At 38.9% G+C, this 16640-nt stretch overlaps 1 protein-coding gene across 1 annotated transcript in view; it reads right to left on the minus strand.

Moving 5' to 3' along the window:
• Positions 1-456: 456 nt before the first annotated feature.
• LOC144252460 (1-phosphatidylinositol 3-phosphate 5-kinase-like) overlaps positions 457-16640 on the minus strand; it is a 50164-nt gene continuing 33980 nt past the window's right edge. The window contains 2 exon segments of the mRNA XM_077794766.1: positions 457-803; positions 15795-15919. Coding sequence (XP_077650892.1) covers positions 457-803; positions 15795-15919 — 472 coding nt within the window.

A 16640-nucleotide genomic window follows, 5' to 3' on the forward strand; every position in this document is an offset into this window, starting at 1 on the left:
CAGGACCCAGATGTTCAAAATGATGCAATTACCAATTAGAAAGGGACTAAACCTGGAGAGGTTTGTTTCCACAATGACATAAAGAATCCCCTCTCACAGTGAGAGAAGCAGCTCCATCTTAGAGCCCCAGCCTTGACTGTTATCAGAGAGGGACCTCCCTGGTCTGAAGAACAGATGCAGGTATGCACCCCTGTCTCCCCCAGACCTGCAAGGCATTCTCTCTCTCCCAGAACTCTGCCTGGTGTTCCCCTCTAAACACATTTATTTTCAGCTGTGGAAGAAATTCACTTTCCTTCAAACAGAGAGCTGTTTCTGGCCGTGGGCTTTTACTGGATGAAGAAGAGCTATAAATAACCCTCATCCCCTTCCACCGTAATCTTGGATTTTCAACCACTCCGCCTCAGCATTCGAAGACTTCAGCCTGGCAGGAGCAGGGACTTCAAGCCATGTTTACGGTCACCAAATAATGAGGCTGTTGGCGAGGCTGACAAGAATAGACTTTATCGGTGCTGCTTCTATTGTGTGCCTGCGATTGCGCTGGCTTCCAGAGAGGAAACTCAGACACGTCTTGGAAATGGTGGGGGCCCTGTGTGAGAATCCAGCTGTTCTTCCCACAGCCCAGACAGACGGCTGCAATTCTGTTCTGCGTCTGTCTGATATTTCCACAGGAAGGGTGAGGTGGCCGAGGTGGCTGAATCCTGGGGAGGGCACTGCTCTGGGTGGAAGAGACAATTGAATGGGCCCCCGAGGAAAGCGAGTTGTGGCCGACAGAGCTGGACAGCCCTCAGTCCAGGCAACACAGGCTGGAACAGGAAGAGCACAGCAATTAATTGGAGAAAATCAGAGTCATTGACCCACTGTATTGAATTTACTGATGTTTTATGTGCTAAGTTATTTCCAGTGGTATTGGCTAGAATGCTTTCCATTGTTCATTTCTTGATTCTTTGGTTCAATTGTTGTTAGGAAGGTTTTACTGCCTATTGTTTTTCTTATCATTGATTTACTAACAAGGGATACAGGAGACAGAGCCTTGGGGGCTCAGGACCTGGAGCACCCATCTATCCATTACAGTTTCAAATCATTCATTCATTTTAAAATTCAACACATATTTTCTGAGCAGCCACTCTGCTGCAGGGAGCTTTGTCTAGAAGCTGTGGATACAGATAGGAACAGGTTGAGGATAGCTTTGCAGCCAAAGACCCACATCTTGCCCAGAAAACGTAGAGAACAAACAGAAATTATTATTGTCATTGCTGGAAAGAAAATAAACCAGGGTGTGTCCAGGACTGGGTCTGGGATGCCCCTTAGTCTGAGAAGTATGTGGTTTTTGTCTGGAAGAGCTGAGGTTGGAGAGGGGAGGAGGCAGCCATGTGACACCCCCAGGGAAAAGGTTTAAGGTCAGAGGAAATCCCAGCAGATTCAAAGCTTGAAAGACAGTTATGAACTTGTACATTTCAAGGAAGAGCAAAGCACTTGGAGAGAAGGCTCTAAAGAGTGAGCTGCATTGGGTAAAGTGGAGAGCCCAGCAGGAGCCAGATCATACAGATGGGGCGCACACCCATGGCAAGGGGCCTCGACTGTGTAACAGTGCAAGGAAAAACCAATGGAGGCTTTACACAGGAAAGATGAATGCTCGGCTTCAAATTGGGCTAAGATTATTCTCACAGTGTTGTGTGAAAAGGCAACAGAGAGAGAAAGAGAGGAGGAGAGAGGACAGACCACTGAGTTTTCCATGTCAGAGATGATGGCACCTTGAACAAGAACCAGGGAATTGGAGAGAGGGGTGGGAGAGGGAGGGAAAGAGGATTCAGAATAGAATAGGAGGAAAGAATCAAAGGTAAATCTTGCATTCCCAAGTTCTCCTGCATACTCATGTGCTACAGTGTTACTCTTTTGTTGGTCAACATTTCCAGGATATTCTTCAATGTGCCTTGGGGGATAACTTGTGGGAGAGGGTCACAGTGCCAGCTGTGGAGGAGAGGACTGACAAAGAAGATGAGTGACTTGTGCAGATGGAGTTGGCAGAAATCACCTAAGCAAGACACAACTGAATGTGCAGACAGCAAGACCCTACACCATCTCACAGGTGAGGCTTCTCCTGTGTCCATTTGACAAAAAGCACGATTCTAAGGTCCTCTTGTCTTTCTGTGCCTGTTTCACTTAACATAAGGACCTCTATCCATGTTGTTATAAGACTTCATTTTTTTACCCCATACCAGAATATACAGGGGTGCTTAACCACTGACCTGCATCCCCAGACTTTTATTTGTTTATTTTTTGAGACAGAGTCTGGTGAAGTTGCTGAGGCTGGCCTCCGATTTGTGCTTCTCCTGCCTCAGCCACCTGAGCCACTGGGATTACAGGTATGCACCATCATAGCTGGCTAAGACTTCATTCAGATAGGATTCCATTGTGAAAAATGCATCATTTTTCTTTATCCTCTCATCCACTGGAAGTCATACATGTTGATTCCATATTCTGGATATTGAGAATAGTGTCACAGTAAACAGGGGAATGATCTTTTTGGCATTAATGAATTCATCTCTTTTGAATATAGACTCGTTAGTGGAATTGCTAGATCACCTCGTGGTTCTACTTTCTCTGTTTTGAGGAATCTCCATACTGATTTTCATAATGTTTCTTACCATTCCTAAATATTTGCTTTATTTTTTTTCTCCATAAAGAAAAAAGGGAGTCAGTATTAGCCAGGCATCCTTGCCCCAGACCTGAGCAGCATTCAGAAAACAAATCTGTGTCCAGGAAAAGCTCTCTGTTTATTTTATTTTTCCAGCCCTGGAGTGAGTCACCACAGCATCTTAAAAGCACACAAGCTAAGGGGCCCCTGTCACACTCATTATCCCTCCTGCTCTTCTCTCTGCCTCCTCTCCATAACATGAGGTCCAGGATCCACTCTTTTGTCCCTCCTCAGTTTTTTATAGAACAGTTCCTAAACACAAACATTAAATCCTACAGGAGGAATGGTCAACAGCCCACATTTTGAATAAGAACCCTGCCTGCTCTCCTCTTCCAGGTGAGGACAAAAGAAAGCCCCTAGTCCCATCTCAAAGCTAAAACTTTCACAAAGAGTGGGTATCCGGGTTCCTCCCAGCACTTTCCCCTAATTATCATCTGATGATTATTTCTGTCTACAGATTCAAGAACTGAATTGCAGTTATTAGAAAAGGCAGCCCTGCCTGCATCTGCATTCCTACCTGTGAAGCTGTGGGAACATTAATACCTGGCTTTCTCCTGCCTCCTCTCTTTCAGGCAAGGCTGCAATCCTGGATCCTACAGTTCTTTACAGTTATTATTGTAATCATCCTAATAATAGGTAGGTGGTGCAGACTGCCTATCTTCATGGCATGAAGCACTTCCCTTTGAAATTAACTCAATTACCCTCCTAAGTTTGTATTATTATTATTATTATTTTTATCAAAAAGATACCCTAATGTTGGTGTGGGAAACAGAGATGATGGAGCTCATGGAAGATGCATAAATAGGTTCCTTGAAATTTTGAAATTACATTATTTACAACAAAATCCATTTTCCGTCTGCATTCTTCCCATGCCCTATTTTCCATTTCAATTAGATTTTATTCATTTCTTTACACATTGCATTTTAAGAACTGTTAACATGAAATGTAAGTATGGAAATAAATATCCCGATCTTAGTCCAATTGTACCTATTTTCTTGCCACTTCCAGGAAAGTGGGGATTATCTTCCTTTCACTTAATAGTCTCAATTTCAGAAATGATCTTCCCCGGAAATGCTTTCTCAGGGTTCACTCTGCATCTACAATGATTATTTACACTTGTCCTTTTCAGCCTGCAGGAAGCCAGCAGCAACCTCATTAAGGGCACCATGATGACCTCTAGCCTGACCTTCATGTCATCAGGCTGCATTAAGGTTTCTGTCATTAGGACATCTTTGTCCTGTCATTCCACTGCCCGTACCCTGCCCCATTCATCTCAATCTTACTTTTTTCATGTATCTAATTCTCTTTCTAGCCAAGTTAGACCACATGCTTATCTCTAGTTGTCTCTGACCCTTTTGTTCCCATAAATAGTCTTATCTTTGTCTCCTTCCTAAAATACTCCCTGTTGCCTACATCTCACATGGGTATTCATCTTTAAGGTCTAACTAGATTTCTCCCTTTCCTTAGTACCTCTGGACCCTCAAAATCATGAATTTCCATATCATTTTAACTTTTTATATGAAGCTCCACTTTGTGTGATGTTGGCTTCCACCCGTGGCTGTGAATGGAACCTGCTGAACAAACGAACCTGGAGGACAGGAAAGCAGGCTTGGCCCCTCTGGTGCCTGACACAAAATGATGGTCAGTGCTGACTGGTCAGAGCCTTAATGTCTAGCACATGTCACTTATTTAGCAAGCCAGGAAGGAATGAATAGCCTGATGAGGAAAGGCCCCTCCGTTAAATGTTGCCCAATGATGTGTTGACTGGACAAGGAAAGACGGTGACCTTGCAGAGACAGCTAGCTGGGCCCTCTCTGTATTGCCCCAACACCTGTGTCTGAAGGGCTTCTTCTTCTCTTTGTGGACAGCATATCCACATGGGCTCCATGGCAGCATTATTTTGGTCCAAACTTGGAGTCACAAATACCGGCTAAATTTCAAAACTAGATGGAGTCATCCTATCCAACAATGGCAAGAGTTATCTGTTCTACAGAGCAGTTTCTCTAAATTACACCTCCCTGCATAACTCCAACCTAGGGCCATTTCTGGCTAACACTTAGGGATTTGCAAAGTCTGGGCCTAGGAGAATAAAACCACAAAATATAGGGTTGTGCCTTCAAGCTCCACTTTCTACCCTGAGGACCTGACTCTCTTTGCTACCAGCCCAGTGGTGGCATGGTGACCTCCCTGAAGAGAAGGCACCTCCCACTCACAGGGGCATCCAGGTCTTTTATTCTGCAGAAACAGCCAGATCAGGCAGAGCAGTCCAGCAGCCAGGGAAGAAGCATCCATTCTCAGGAGTAGAGGAGATTCTCATGAAAGCCTGGTCACTTAAAGGGGAGCGATGATCAGAGTTTCCACTCTCCTCCACACTCCTGTGGTTCTCTTTAATTTGGACATGACCTTTCTAGCTGAGAAGCCTCACTGCCTATCACTGCCTTTGACCTATTTATATAATTTTGGTTCTGTCTACACTGGGGATTTTAATATTGCAAAAATTGTCTCTTATCACTCTTTCCTTCTACCTCTTCTAAATGGCACTGGAGAGTGCTTAGGATCTCAAGGAGAAGAAACACTGTTTGCACATAAGCAACAGGAAGGTCCAGGAATAAAAGCTGTGAACACATTGGCCCATAAACAACATCTTCTAACCCCCAGTTCAGTACTGGTGTGGGCTTTCATTAGCCCAGATGCTACACTTGAGCTGTTGGGGTGTCTGCATCTGGATATCAAGGTAGGCTACAGCTCAGGGCCACCAGAGGAGGGATGATCACATTGATAAAGATAGCCAGCAAAGTCCCAGAGGGGCTACTCAGATGCTACCATGTGTCATTAAGTAATGTGGAAGGCAGAGAATGGCCTAGGAAGCAAGACAGGGACAGAAATCCCAAGAAGAGGGGGAGAATTGAAGTCCAGGACTGAAGACAGTAGAACATGCACAGAGAAAGGAAAGGGGTCAGGGCAAGAGAGATGACCTGGAACTTGAGAGCCACTGGAGGCTCAGATCCAAGAAGAAAGGCCACTAGCCCCACCAGGTCTGTATTCTTGTCACTTTCTTCTGCTTCCAGAGCTGTTAATTTATTGCCATGCTAGCAAAAGGGCATGTCATGAAAGTTGTACCTTCCATGCAAATCTGTTGTGGTTGCTGAATGGTCCAGCAACCACAATTTATATTTATAATAGATAAATTTATATTTATATTTATAATATAAATATAAATTTATATTTATATTTATAATAGATAAATTTATATTTATAATAGATAAATAAAATAAAATAGGAAATAAGTATCACATGCCCATTGCATCCACATGCTGCATAAACAGAGATTGTCTGTAGAAAATGTATCTCAAAGACTGTTTGATGGCCAGGATTTGATTTATGGAAAGAAAAGCCTGTCTTTTCCTAAATTAATGTTTTCTTAATTTTAAAGGAAAATCCCTAATAATGCTTGCTTCAGTGTTTTAAACTTGAAAGTTTCCAAAATTGAAAAATGTAGAAGTTTATGGAGGAACTTCGAAACCAATAAAAGGAATTTAAATTATTTAGTTTTCAAAAATGAATAGACATTGTCAAGCCAACCTTAAATCAAACCTCAGGAAATAAGATGCTTCTCTTATATAAGAAGATAGTTTATATTTTTAAACTGTAAAATGTTAGGCCCAAAATATTTTTAAAGCAAAACAAGACATCACATCTAGCTGCCACTCCATGGTGCCTAGGAAACAGACCATGAGTCAGATGAGGAAACTTCTTGTGGTCTTCCAGTGTGGCCTGATATGCCTGCTTCTGTCCACACCCTGCCCTGCCCGTGGGCTTCCCCATTCCCACCGAGAGCTCAAAGTCACTTTTCAATGTGATTCTCAGATGCTGCCCTGAAGCAGTTGTTCATTTTGTCAGGGATATTTCCTCCCCTGTCACCATCTTTCTCTTTACATAGTTCAGTATTTATCAAATCTAGCTAATATATGTGGCATTTAAAATAAAATAAAAAACTAAAAGTGTATTAGACTCCCCATAATAGAAATAATTTTGTTTTCCAATATGTGCAAATGTGAAGACTTTGTTTCCAACTTGTGTATAACTTTGTAATCCAAATAAATTTCAAAACACATGTAATTTAAAATGTAAAATAATCAAACAACCTCAGGTCTCAGTGTTATTCAGTAACACATATTTATTTTTCCTTCAGTTATTTGTGAGTTGTGACCTACAGATCAGTAGGTTTTGAGTGAATTTGAATTTTAAATCTATTCTGTGTTCCTTACAGTAGTAGCTGTATCCATAATAGCCAAGGAGCTAGAGAACAGTGAGCAGAATTAGGAAAAGACAAATCCTCTGTAACTTGCATATTGTCATTTGGATCTGTGAGCCTTTCTTTGGTCAATGCAGATCATTTGGCCCAGGAAGGCAAGTGAACTCTTCCTACATGGCAACCATGCCAAGCCAGGAGCTTAGGAACTGTGTGGTATGAAAACAAGACTGCTGCTATCCGAGAGAGGTGACGTCATTTGTGTGAACTCTACTTGAAATTTCCATTTTGCATGCTACATCTTGGATAACTTTGTGCCTGTGATGACTCTGTCTGTAATTGTTGAGTCATGAATCCTTCCCAACTAAGACAGAACTTTCATTTCCAGAATGTTCCATGTTATTGTTCACTCCTCACTTGACGGAATGCATCAGAACATGCCCACTCCCGTCTAGTTTTTCTGCTGAGTTTTTCATAACTAACATGGCATAAGATGTGCAAGAGATTTCTAGACTTCCCCTAAAAACGGAAACTGAGAACTATCTCTAAACTCCCCTGAAATTGTTCATTTTAAGTGTGTGTGTGTATGTGTGTGTATACATATACACACATTTATTGTGTGTTATACACATTATATATTATTCTATACTATATATGAAATACATTACAATATTTATATACATGTACTGGGTGATTCAGGATCTGAGACTATGTCACCCCAAAATATGCATATTGACCAATTTCAGGGTACTTAAAAAATAGCAGCTCAAGAACACTGACATTTCATTCTGTTTCATTGAAGATGAAGTCTCAATTTGAAAAATGCCCTCCCTATAGTTTAAGTAACCAACTACCTTAGCATCTGCAAGGATATAAACCTTGAAAACAGAAAGACATCACCGATTTTTATGATGTTAATTGTCTATTCCTCAGTCACAGGGTTGTTTATTCAACAAATACCATTGAACTTCCATGTCTCAAAGAGTTCACTAAATGCAGGGTATCATTGCTGTCAATGAGAGAGATGCATTTTAAGTCCTCATACAATTTAACGAATTAGACAATTTTCAGCCCACATGTGCTCCCCTGGGAAGTCTGATAGATATGCTCTCCTCGAAGTGTGTTCCTCTCTGCAGAAAGCTTGAGGAGTAATATGTAGGTGACTGTGTGGGGATTATTTGTGTGTGTGTGTGTGTGTGTGTGTGTGTGTATGTGTGGGTGCACATAATATAGTTTATTCATTTCTTTAGTGTATTAATAGTGCCTTTTTTTGTTTCATTTTATTCATACCTCCAGTCATCAAACTTTTAGAGGAAAATGGGAGAACATTTCCATGAAGGAGGACTAGGCAAAGAGCTCTCAGACAAGACACCAATGTTGTGTTTCATAAGATGGAAAATTAAGGAATTGGACACCACCAAAATTTAAAATTTATTCAATGCAATCACCTTGTTGAAAGGACAAAAAGAAAAGCCAGAGACTGGGAAAAATATTTGAAAGTCACATATCTGACACATGACTTATATCAAGAATATATGGAGAACATTCTAAATGAAATGATAAGAAAGTAATCCATTGAGAGAACAAGCAACATACATGAACAGAAACTTCACCAGGATGATGTAAGGGTGGCAAATAAGTACATTAATGTTTCTCATGGTTAGGTATTACATACTCAAAGCAAAATCACGATGAAAGTTTGTTACACACCCGATCTGGTGGCATCCAACTTTAATCCCCACTACTGGGGAAGCTGAAGCAGGTGGATGGTAAGTTCAAGGCCAGCCTGGGCAACTTAGCAATACCTTGTCTCAAAATTCAAATAAAAAGATTTAGGGTGTAGCTCAGTGATGGAGAGCTTGCCTAACATGCAAGAGTTCTTGGATTTAATCTCCACCATCAAAAATAAATGAACAAAAATTATAAATCTGCCTGCTCTTGTGAATAAAATTAAATTACTGATAAATTTGAAGGCTGATTCAGAAATTCAATATCTCTCCTATAATGCTAGTGGGAATACAAATGGTATGACTGCTCTGGAGGAAAAGTCTCCAGTTTCCTGTAAAATTAAAGCAAAGACTTATGATATAATTCAAAAATAGCACTTGTGGGTATTTATCCTATGAAAATTTATGTTCACCCATAAACCTGTACATAAATGTTCATAGAAACCTTATTTATATTAACTTCAACCTGCAAATGCCACAAATGGCTTTCATTAGGTGAATGAAAGAATAAATCTGGTACATATATGCAATGAACTATTATTCAGCAATAATAAAGGGCAAAAGAATCTACTAACACATGCAACAAACTGGATGCATCTCAAAAGAAGTAAGCCTGTGCCAAGTGTTTGCATACTGTATAATTCCAATTCTGCTACACCTCCAGGAACCATGCCCCCAAGATCAATCATCATCCATCAATAACTTTTTATAAATGTTATAAGAAGGAATACCTTTCTTACCCCAACAACTTTCACCACCCTGAGGTTAGAGATACCAACAAGTAACAGACACACCATCTATTGGATGAGAAGGGAAGCTGGAAAGATACTGATTTGGATTTTTCAACCCAGACCTTGAAAACTAGAAGATCCTGGAACAACATATACCAAGCTCTGAAAGAAAATGGATGCAAACCAAGAATCTTATATCCGGCAAAATTAAGCTTTAGATTTGATGGCAAAATAGAAACCTTCCATGAGGAAAAAAAAAAAGAATCTACAACTAGAAAAGCATGCACTATAGAAAATCCTTGGCAAAGGAAATGAAAAACAATGGTGAAAATCAGCAAAAGGTGGTATTATACTAAGGAACTACTAATCAAAGGAGAAACCAAGTCAAGTTAAAAACCAAAAATAAACGAATATGCCCAGGAATACAAATTATGTCAATTATATCTCAATAATAACCCTTAATGTTAATGACCTAAAGTCACCAATTAAAAGACAGACTGGCAGACTGGATTAAAAAAAAAAAAACAAAGACCAAACAATACAACAGTATGCTGCCTTTAACAGACTCATTTCATAGGAAAAGATGGAGGTAAAACGTGGCGAAAAAACATACCACTCACATGGACTATGGAAACAAGCAGTGGTTTCCATCCTCATAAAATAAAGTAGACTTGAAGCCAAAGTTAGTTAAAATGGATAAAGAACGATATTTCATACTGTTCAAGGGAATCATTAATCAAAAAGACATAACAATTATAAATGTATATGGCCCAAACAACGGAGCACCTACATTCACCAAACAAACCCTTCTCAAATTCAAGAGTCCAATAGACCACAACACAATAATTCTGGGTGACTTTAACACACCTCTTTCAAACTGGAGAGATCTTCCAAACAAAAGCTAAACAAAAGATGTATAGAATTCAATAATACAATTAATAACATAGACTTAACAGACATATATAGAATATTGCATCCATCAATGAGTGAATACACTTTTTTTAAAAAAAATTTAGTTGTTGATGGACCTTTATTTATTTATTAATTTATATGTGGTGCTGAGAATCAAACCCAGTGCCTCACACATGCTAGGCAAATGCTCTACCATTGAGCCATAACCTCAACCCCAGAGTGAATACACTTTCTTCTCAGCAGCATATGGATCCTTCTCTAAAATATACCATATATTATGCCACAAAGCAATGGTAAGTCAATATAAAAAACTAGAGATACTACCCTGCATTCTATCAAATCATAATGGAATAAAATTAGAAGTCATTGATAAAATAAAATATAAAAGCTGCTCCAACACCTGGAGACTAAACAATATACTATTGAATGAAAAATGGGTTGCAAAAGACATCAAAGATGACATTGAAAAATTATTAGAGATAAATGAGAACACTGATACAACATATTGAAATCTCTGGGACACTATGAAAGTAGTACTAAGATGAAAGATCATTGCATGGAGTTCATTCCTTAAAAGAAGAAAAAGTCAACAAACAAATGACCTAATGCAACATCTCAAAGCTCTAGAAAAAGAAGAAATCACATCAAAAGCAGTAGAAGAGAGGAATTAATTAAAATTAGAACTGAAATCAATGAAATTGAAACAAGACAAACAGTTGGAAAAAAACTGAGCAAAAGAAAAAGTTATTTTTTGAATAAGTAAAAAAAATGGACAAATCCTTAACCATGCTAAAGAAGAGAAGGAGAGAGAAAACAAATTACTAACATCCATGATGAAAAAGGAAATATCACAACAGACATTACAGAAATACAAAAGATAATTAGAAATTATTTTGAAAATTTGTACTCCAATGAAATAGAAAATACCAAAGGCATAGGCAAATTTCTAGAGTCACATAATTTTCTCAAACTGAGTCAGGATGATATACACAAGTTAAACAGATCAATTTCAAGCAATGAAATAGAAGTCGCCATCAGAAACTTACCAACCAAGAAAAGCTCAGGACCACAAAGATACACAGCTGAGTTCTACAAGACCTTCAAAGAAGAACTAATACCAATACTCCTCAAATTATTTTATAAAATAGAAAAAGAAGGAACACTTCCAAACTCATTTTATGAGGCCAATATCACCCTGATTCCAAAACCAGACACATCAAAGAAAGAAAACTTCAGACCAATATCTCTAATGAACATAGATGCGAAAATTCCCAGTAAAACTCTGTCAAATCAAATACAAAAACATAGCAAAAATAAAGTTCACCATGATTAAGTGAAGTTCATCCCAGGGATGCAAGGTTGGTTCAACATATGGAAATCAAAAAATGTAATTCATCATATTGACAGACTTAATGATAAGAATCATATGATCGTCTCAAAAGATGCATAAAAAATTTGACAAAATACAATACCCCTTCATGTTCAAAACGCTAGAAAAACTAGTGATAATAGGAAAATAACTCAACAAGAAAAGCTATCTATGCTAAGCCCCAGGCTAACATAATTCTAAATGGAGAAAAATTGAAAGCTTTCCCTTTAAAAACTGGAATAAGACAGGGATGCCCTCTTTCACCACTACTATTTAACATAGTTCTTGAAACTCTAGCCAGAGCAATTAGGAAGATGAAGGAAATTAAAGGAATATGGATAGGAAAAGAAGAACTAAAATTATCACTATTTGCCAATAATATGATTCTATACCTAGAAGATCCAAAATGTTCCACCAGAAAACTTCTAGAACTCATAAATCAATTCAGCAAATTAGCAGGATATAAAATCAACATCCATAAAGTCATTTCTGTAAATCAGTGGCAAGTCCTCTAAAAGATAAGGTAGGAAAACAACCCCATTTACAATAGTGTGAAACACACACACACAAAAAAAAAAAAAAAAAAAAAAACCAACTTGGAAATCAACTTAACGAAACAGGTGAAAGACCTCTACAATGAAAATTATAGAACACTAAAGAAAGAAAAAAGGAAGACTTTAGAATATGGAAAGATCTCCCTTGTTCTTGGATTAGAAGATTTAATATTGTCAAAATGACCATACTACCAAAAGTAATATGCAGATTTAATGCAATTCCAATCAAAATCCCAATGATATTCCTCATAGAAATAGAAAAAGCATTGATGAAATTCATCTGAAAAAAAGAGACCCAGAATAGCTAAAGCAATCCTTAGCAAGAAGACTGAAGCAGGTGACATCACTATAGCAGACTACAGAGCAATAGTAACAAAAAAAATGGCATGGTATTGGCACAAAAATGGACTTGTAGACCAATGGTACAGAATAGAGGACACAGAGACAAACCCACATAAATACAGTTATCTCATACTAGACAAATGGTGCTGGGAAATCTATACACAACAAAATGAAACTAAAGCCCTCTCTCTCACCATGCACAAAACTAAACTCAAAGTGGATCAAGGACCTAGGAATTAAACCAGAGATCCTGTGCTCAACAGAAGAAAAAGTAGGCCCAAATCTTCATCATGTTTGATTAGGCCCAACTTCCTTAATAAGACTCCTATAGCACAAGAAATAAAATCAAGAATCAATAAAAGGGATGGATTCAAACTAAAAAGCTTCTTCCTAGCAAAAGAAACAATCAGTGAGGTGAATAGAGAGCCTACAGAATGCGAGCAAATTTTTACCATGCACACATCAGATAGAGAACTAATCTTTAGGATATATAAAGAACTCAAAAATCTTAACATCAAATAAAACCAAATGACCAAATGAATAAATGAGACAAGGAATTAGAGAGACACTTCTCAGAAGATGATATACAATCAATCAACAAATATGTGAAAAAATGTTCAACATCTGTAGCAATTAGAGAAATGCAAATCACAACTACTCTAAGATTTCTTCTCACTCCAGTCAGATTGGCAGCTATTAAGAATACAAACAACAATAAGTATTTGTGAGGATGTTGGGAGAAAGGCACACTCATACATTGCTGGTGGTACTGCAAATTGGTGCAACCAATATGGAAAGCAGTTTGGAGATTCCTTTGAACACTTGGAATGGAACCACCATTTGACCCCACTCCTAGGTTTATGCTCAAAGGATTTAAAAACAGCATACTACAGTAATGCAGCCATGTCAATGTTTATAGCAGCACAATTCACAATAGCTAAATTGTGGAACCAACCTAGATGAATGGAAAAAGAAAGTGGGGTATATGTACACAATGGAATATTACTCAGCATAAAAAGGAAATAAAATCATGGCATTTGCAGGTGGGTGGATGGAGTTGGAGAAATTATTCGAAGTGAAGTAAGCCAATCCCAAAAAACCAAAGGCTGAATATTTTCTCTGATATGTAGATGCTTCTCCAAAATTGGGATGGGGGAGGGAGCATGGGAGGAATAGACGAACTTTAGATATGGAAGGGAAGGGAGGGGGCATGGGGGTAGGAAAGATGGTGGAATGAGAGGGACATCATTACCCTAACTACATGTGTGAAGGCCAGAATGGTGCGACTCTACTTTGTACAACCAGAGTCATGAAAAATTGTGCTCTATATGTGTACTATGAATTAAAATGCATTCTGTTGTCATATATGACAAGTTAGAATAAACAAATTAATTTGCAAAAAAGAAAGCAAGTGTAACAGGATCTTATGAGGTAAAGAACTGTATCCAGTTTTTTATCTGTCTTTTAACTAGTACCCTGTGCAAAGTAGATGCTCATTTGGATAATGGTGAATGAACGAGTCAGTGAGGGAGATAAAGCTTATCACTTCATGTGTAATTAAGACCAAATCAATTCAATCCAGGGTACATTTCCTTTCTATAGGGTTTTCAGTCCTGAGACCCCCTTAGAGGACACAGCTGTGGTACTGTCCCCTCTTCTTCTCAGAGGAATCAAGAATCTCCAGAAAAGCATTAAATATGGCTGCTAACACAATTTTGGATAAAACATATTTAAATGTTATCAAAATAAAATATTTTAGATGTTTTTAAAGAAAAAAATTCTCTAAATGTTTTCTTTCTTAATTTCTTTGTTTGCTGGGGATTGGACTCATGGCCTCATGCATACTAAACACAATCTACATTGAGCTACACCCCCAGTCCTATTTATATACTCCTTTTAAAAAAAATTTGCAATCTTTTAGTGAAAAGGAATGCATTTTTATTTTTTTCTGCTTTTATCCTCTTTTAAAAATTCCATTCTTTTAAAACATGCCAGTTGTACAATTATTATTGTAAGAAGGAGGCCAGGATTCTAAAATCTAATCAGAAATGTTCCCACTTTCTCTGGTACCTCTGCAGAGTTTAAAAGGAATTTTACCTCTAACATCCTCCAATCAAGCACAGACTCTAATTAGCTAATTGGGAGTATTAAGAACATGTTAAAGTAATTGAAGTTGTAGATACTCTTCTGCTACTGTAGTGCATTTTTAAATATATTTTCACTGGGATTTTATAATAATGGAAAAAGAGCCAATTACAGGATGGCCGAGCTTGGGGGGCACCATGCTGCTTTTCTGATTAGTCATCAATCTGAAATTACTAGAGGTCTAGGTAAAACAGAGTGAGATATCTTAACCAGGTTCCACATGCAGATGTGAAAGGGAAATCAGAAGTGGGGATGTGGGCTCTGGGGGGCCTCAAGCTGTCTGTCAAGTGAGCCACCTGGAGTGGAAGCAGGTCCCAGACTGAGCATGGCCAGGGTACAGAGCCTCACCCTCTTTATCCTCCACCACACAACTCTGGTTCATTCATCCCACGACTTTTCTATTCAGGACAAATTTACCAATTCAGAAATACTGGCCACATTTCCTCCATATTTGCCATCTTGTGGTTGTTCAGAACATGTCTACATCTGCTATGGTAGCAGCAGGGTCTGAAACCTTGAATATGTGAAGCATGCTGATGGGAATGCTCTACGGGGGAGCTTATCTAGAGAGACTTGTCAAAGAAGTATCTCCAGAAATGTGGCCCCTGGATGCTTGCCTCAGAATTTCTTGCCTTGCTTTTCATGAAGTCAGAACTCTAGGTCTCACTCAAGAACTGTGGAAGCAAAAGCTACAGGACTGAGGGGCTTTGGCACTCACAATTAACAGAAAACTAGAACCAATTCTCAGTTCCCTAACATGAACATGGCAGATAGAAAGAATGTCTCCCTACTTCTAAGGTACGATTCAATCAGTACAAATAATATAATTTTCAAACAATCAACAAATGTAAGTATGGGTATCTCCCAATACCTGGCAATCTGGCAGACACTGCACTGACATGGAAGGACTCAATGCCTTCTCTGTCTTTCATTCTCCAGGTTTCTAGATCTCATACAATCTTGTCCTGTTAAATATCATTAAGTGACAACCCGGATATATGTGTCTACACCCAACTGTTCCATTTTAACACTGGCTCCTTTACTTAACTGCCTACTGAGATCTCTACCTGCATGTCTAATAGAGACCTCAAACTTTACAGACTCCACACTGAGTTTATGATTTTTTTCACTCAATATAATTTTTCCCCCATCCAAACCTTCTGTGGACTTCCTCATCTTGTAACTGTTAACTCTATAAATCCAACAGTTCAGGCCAAAATCTTGGGTACATCACTGGCTCCGCCTATCCTTCATGTTTACATTTATCTTATTGGTGCATGGAAGGAAACCTCAGCTAACATCTGTTGTCCAGTGTATTTATTAATATAATCCCTTTCACTCTGGAATACATCTCTGATTGGGGCCGCCCAATCCAATATCAGAGAGAGTTGCTTCTACTTGCAAAACATGACCACATTGTACATATCTGTCTCTAATCCTTGTCACCACTGTCTCTTGTCTCATATCTATAATAGCCTCCTGCTCTCACACGTATCATCCACAGTTGTCACATGCCACCTGAAGTGACTGCAATGGTCCACTAGGGCTGCCTTAACAAACTACTACAGAAAGGGTGCTTCTCAGAAATACATTCTCAAACAGTTCCAGAGTCCGCAAGCCTGAAACAAAGTGTAGGCAAGGACACAGTCCCTCTGAAGGCTCCACAGAAAAGCCCTTTCTTGCCTCTTCCTGCTTCTGCTGGTGGTTGGCCATCCATGGTGCTCCTTGGCCTGAAGACAGGTCACTCTAATCCCTGCCTCCTTCCTCACGTGGTTTTGTGCAATGTGTCCAAATCCCCCTCTCCTTGTTGAACTAGGGTCCACCCTATTTTAGTATGACCTCATCTTGAGTTGATTATATCTTTAAAACTATTTCCAAACAAAGCCACATCCACAGAAGTAGGATTTGTTTGT

This window comes from Urocitellus parryii, unplaced genomic scaffold (genome assembly GCF_045843805.1).
Source record: "Urocitellus parryii isolate mUroPar1 unplaced genomic scaffold, mUroPar1.hap1 Scaffold_43, whole genome shotgun sequence".
Taxonomy (NCBI): Eukaryota; Metazoa; Chordata; class Mammalia; order Rodentia; family Sciuridae; genus Urocitellus; species Urocitellus parryii.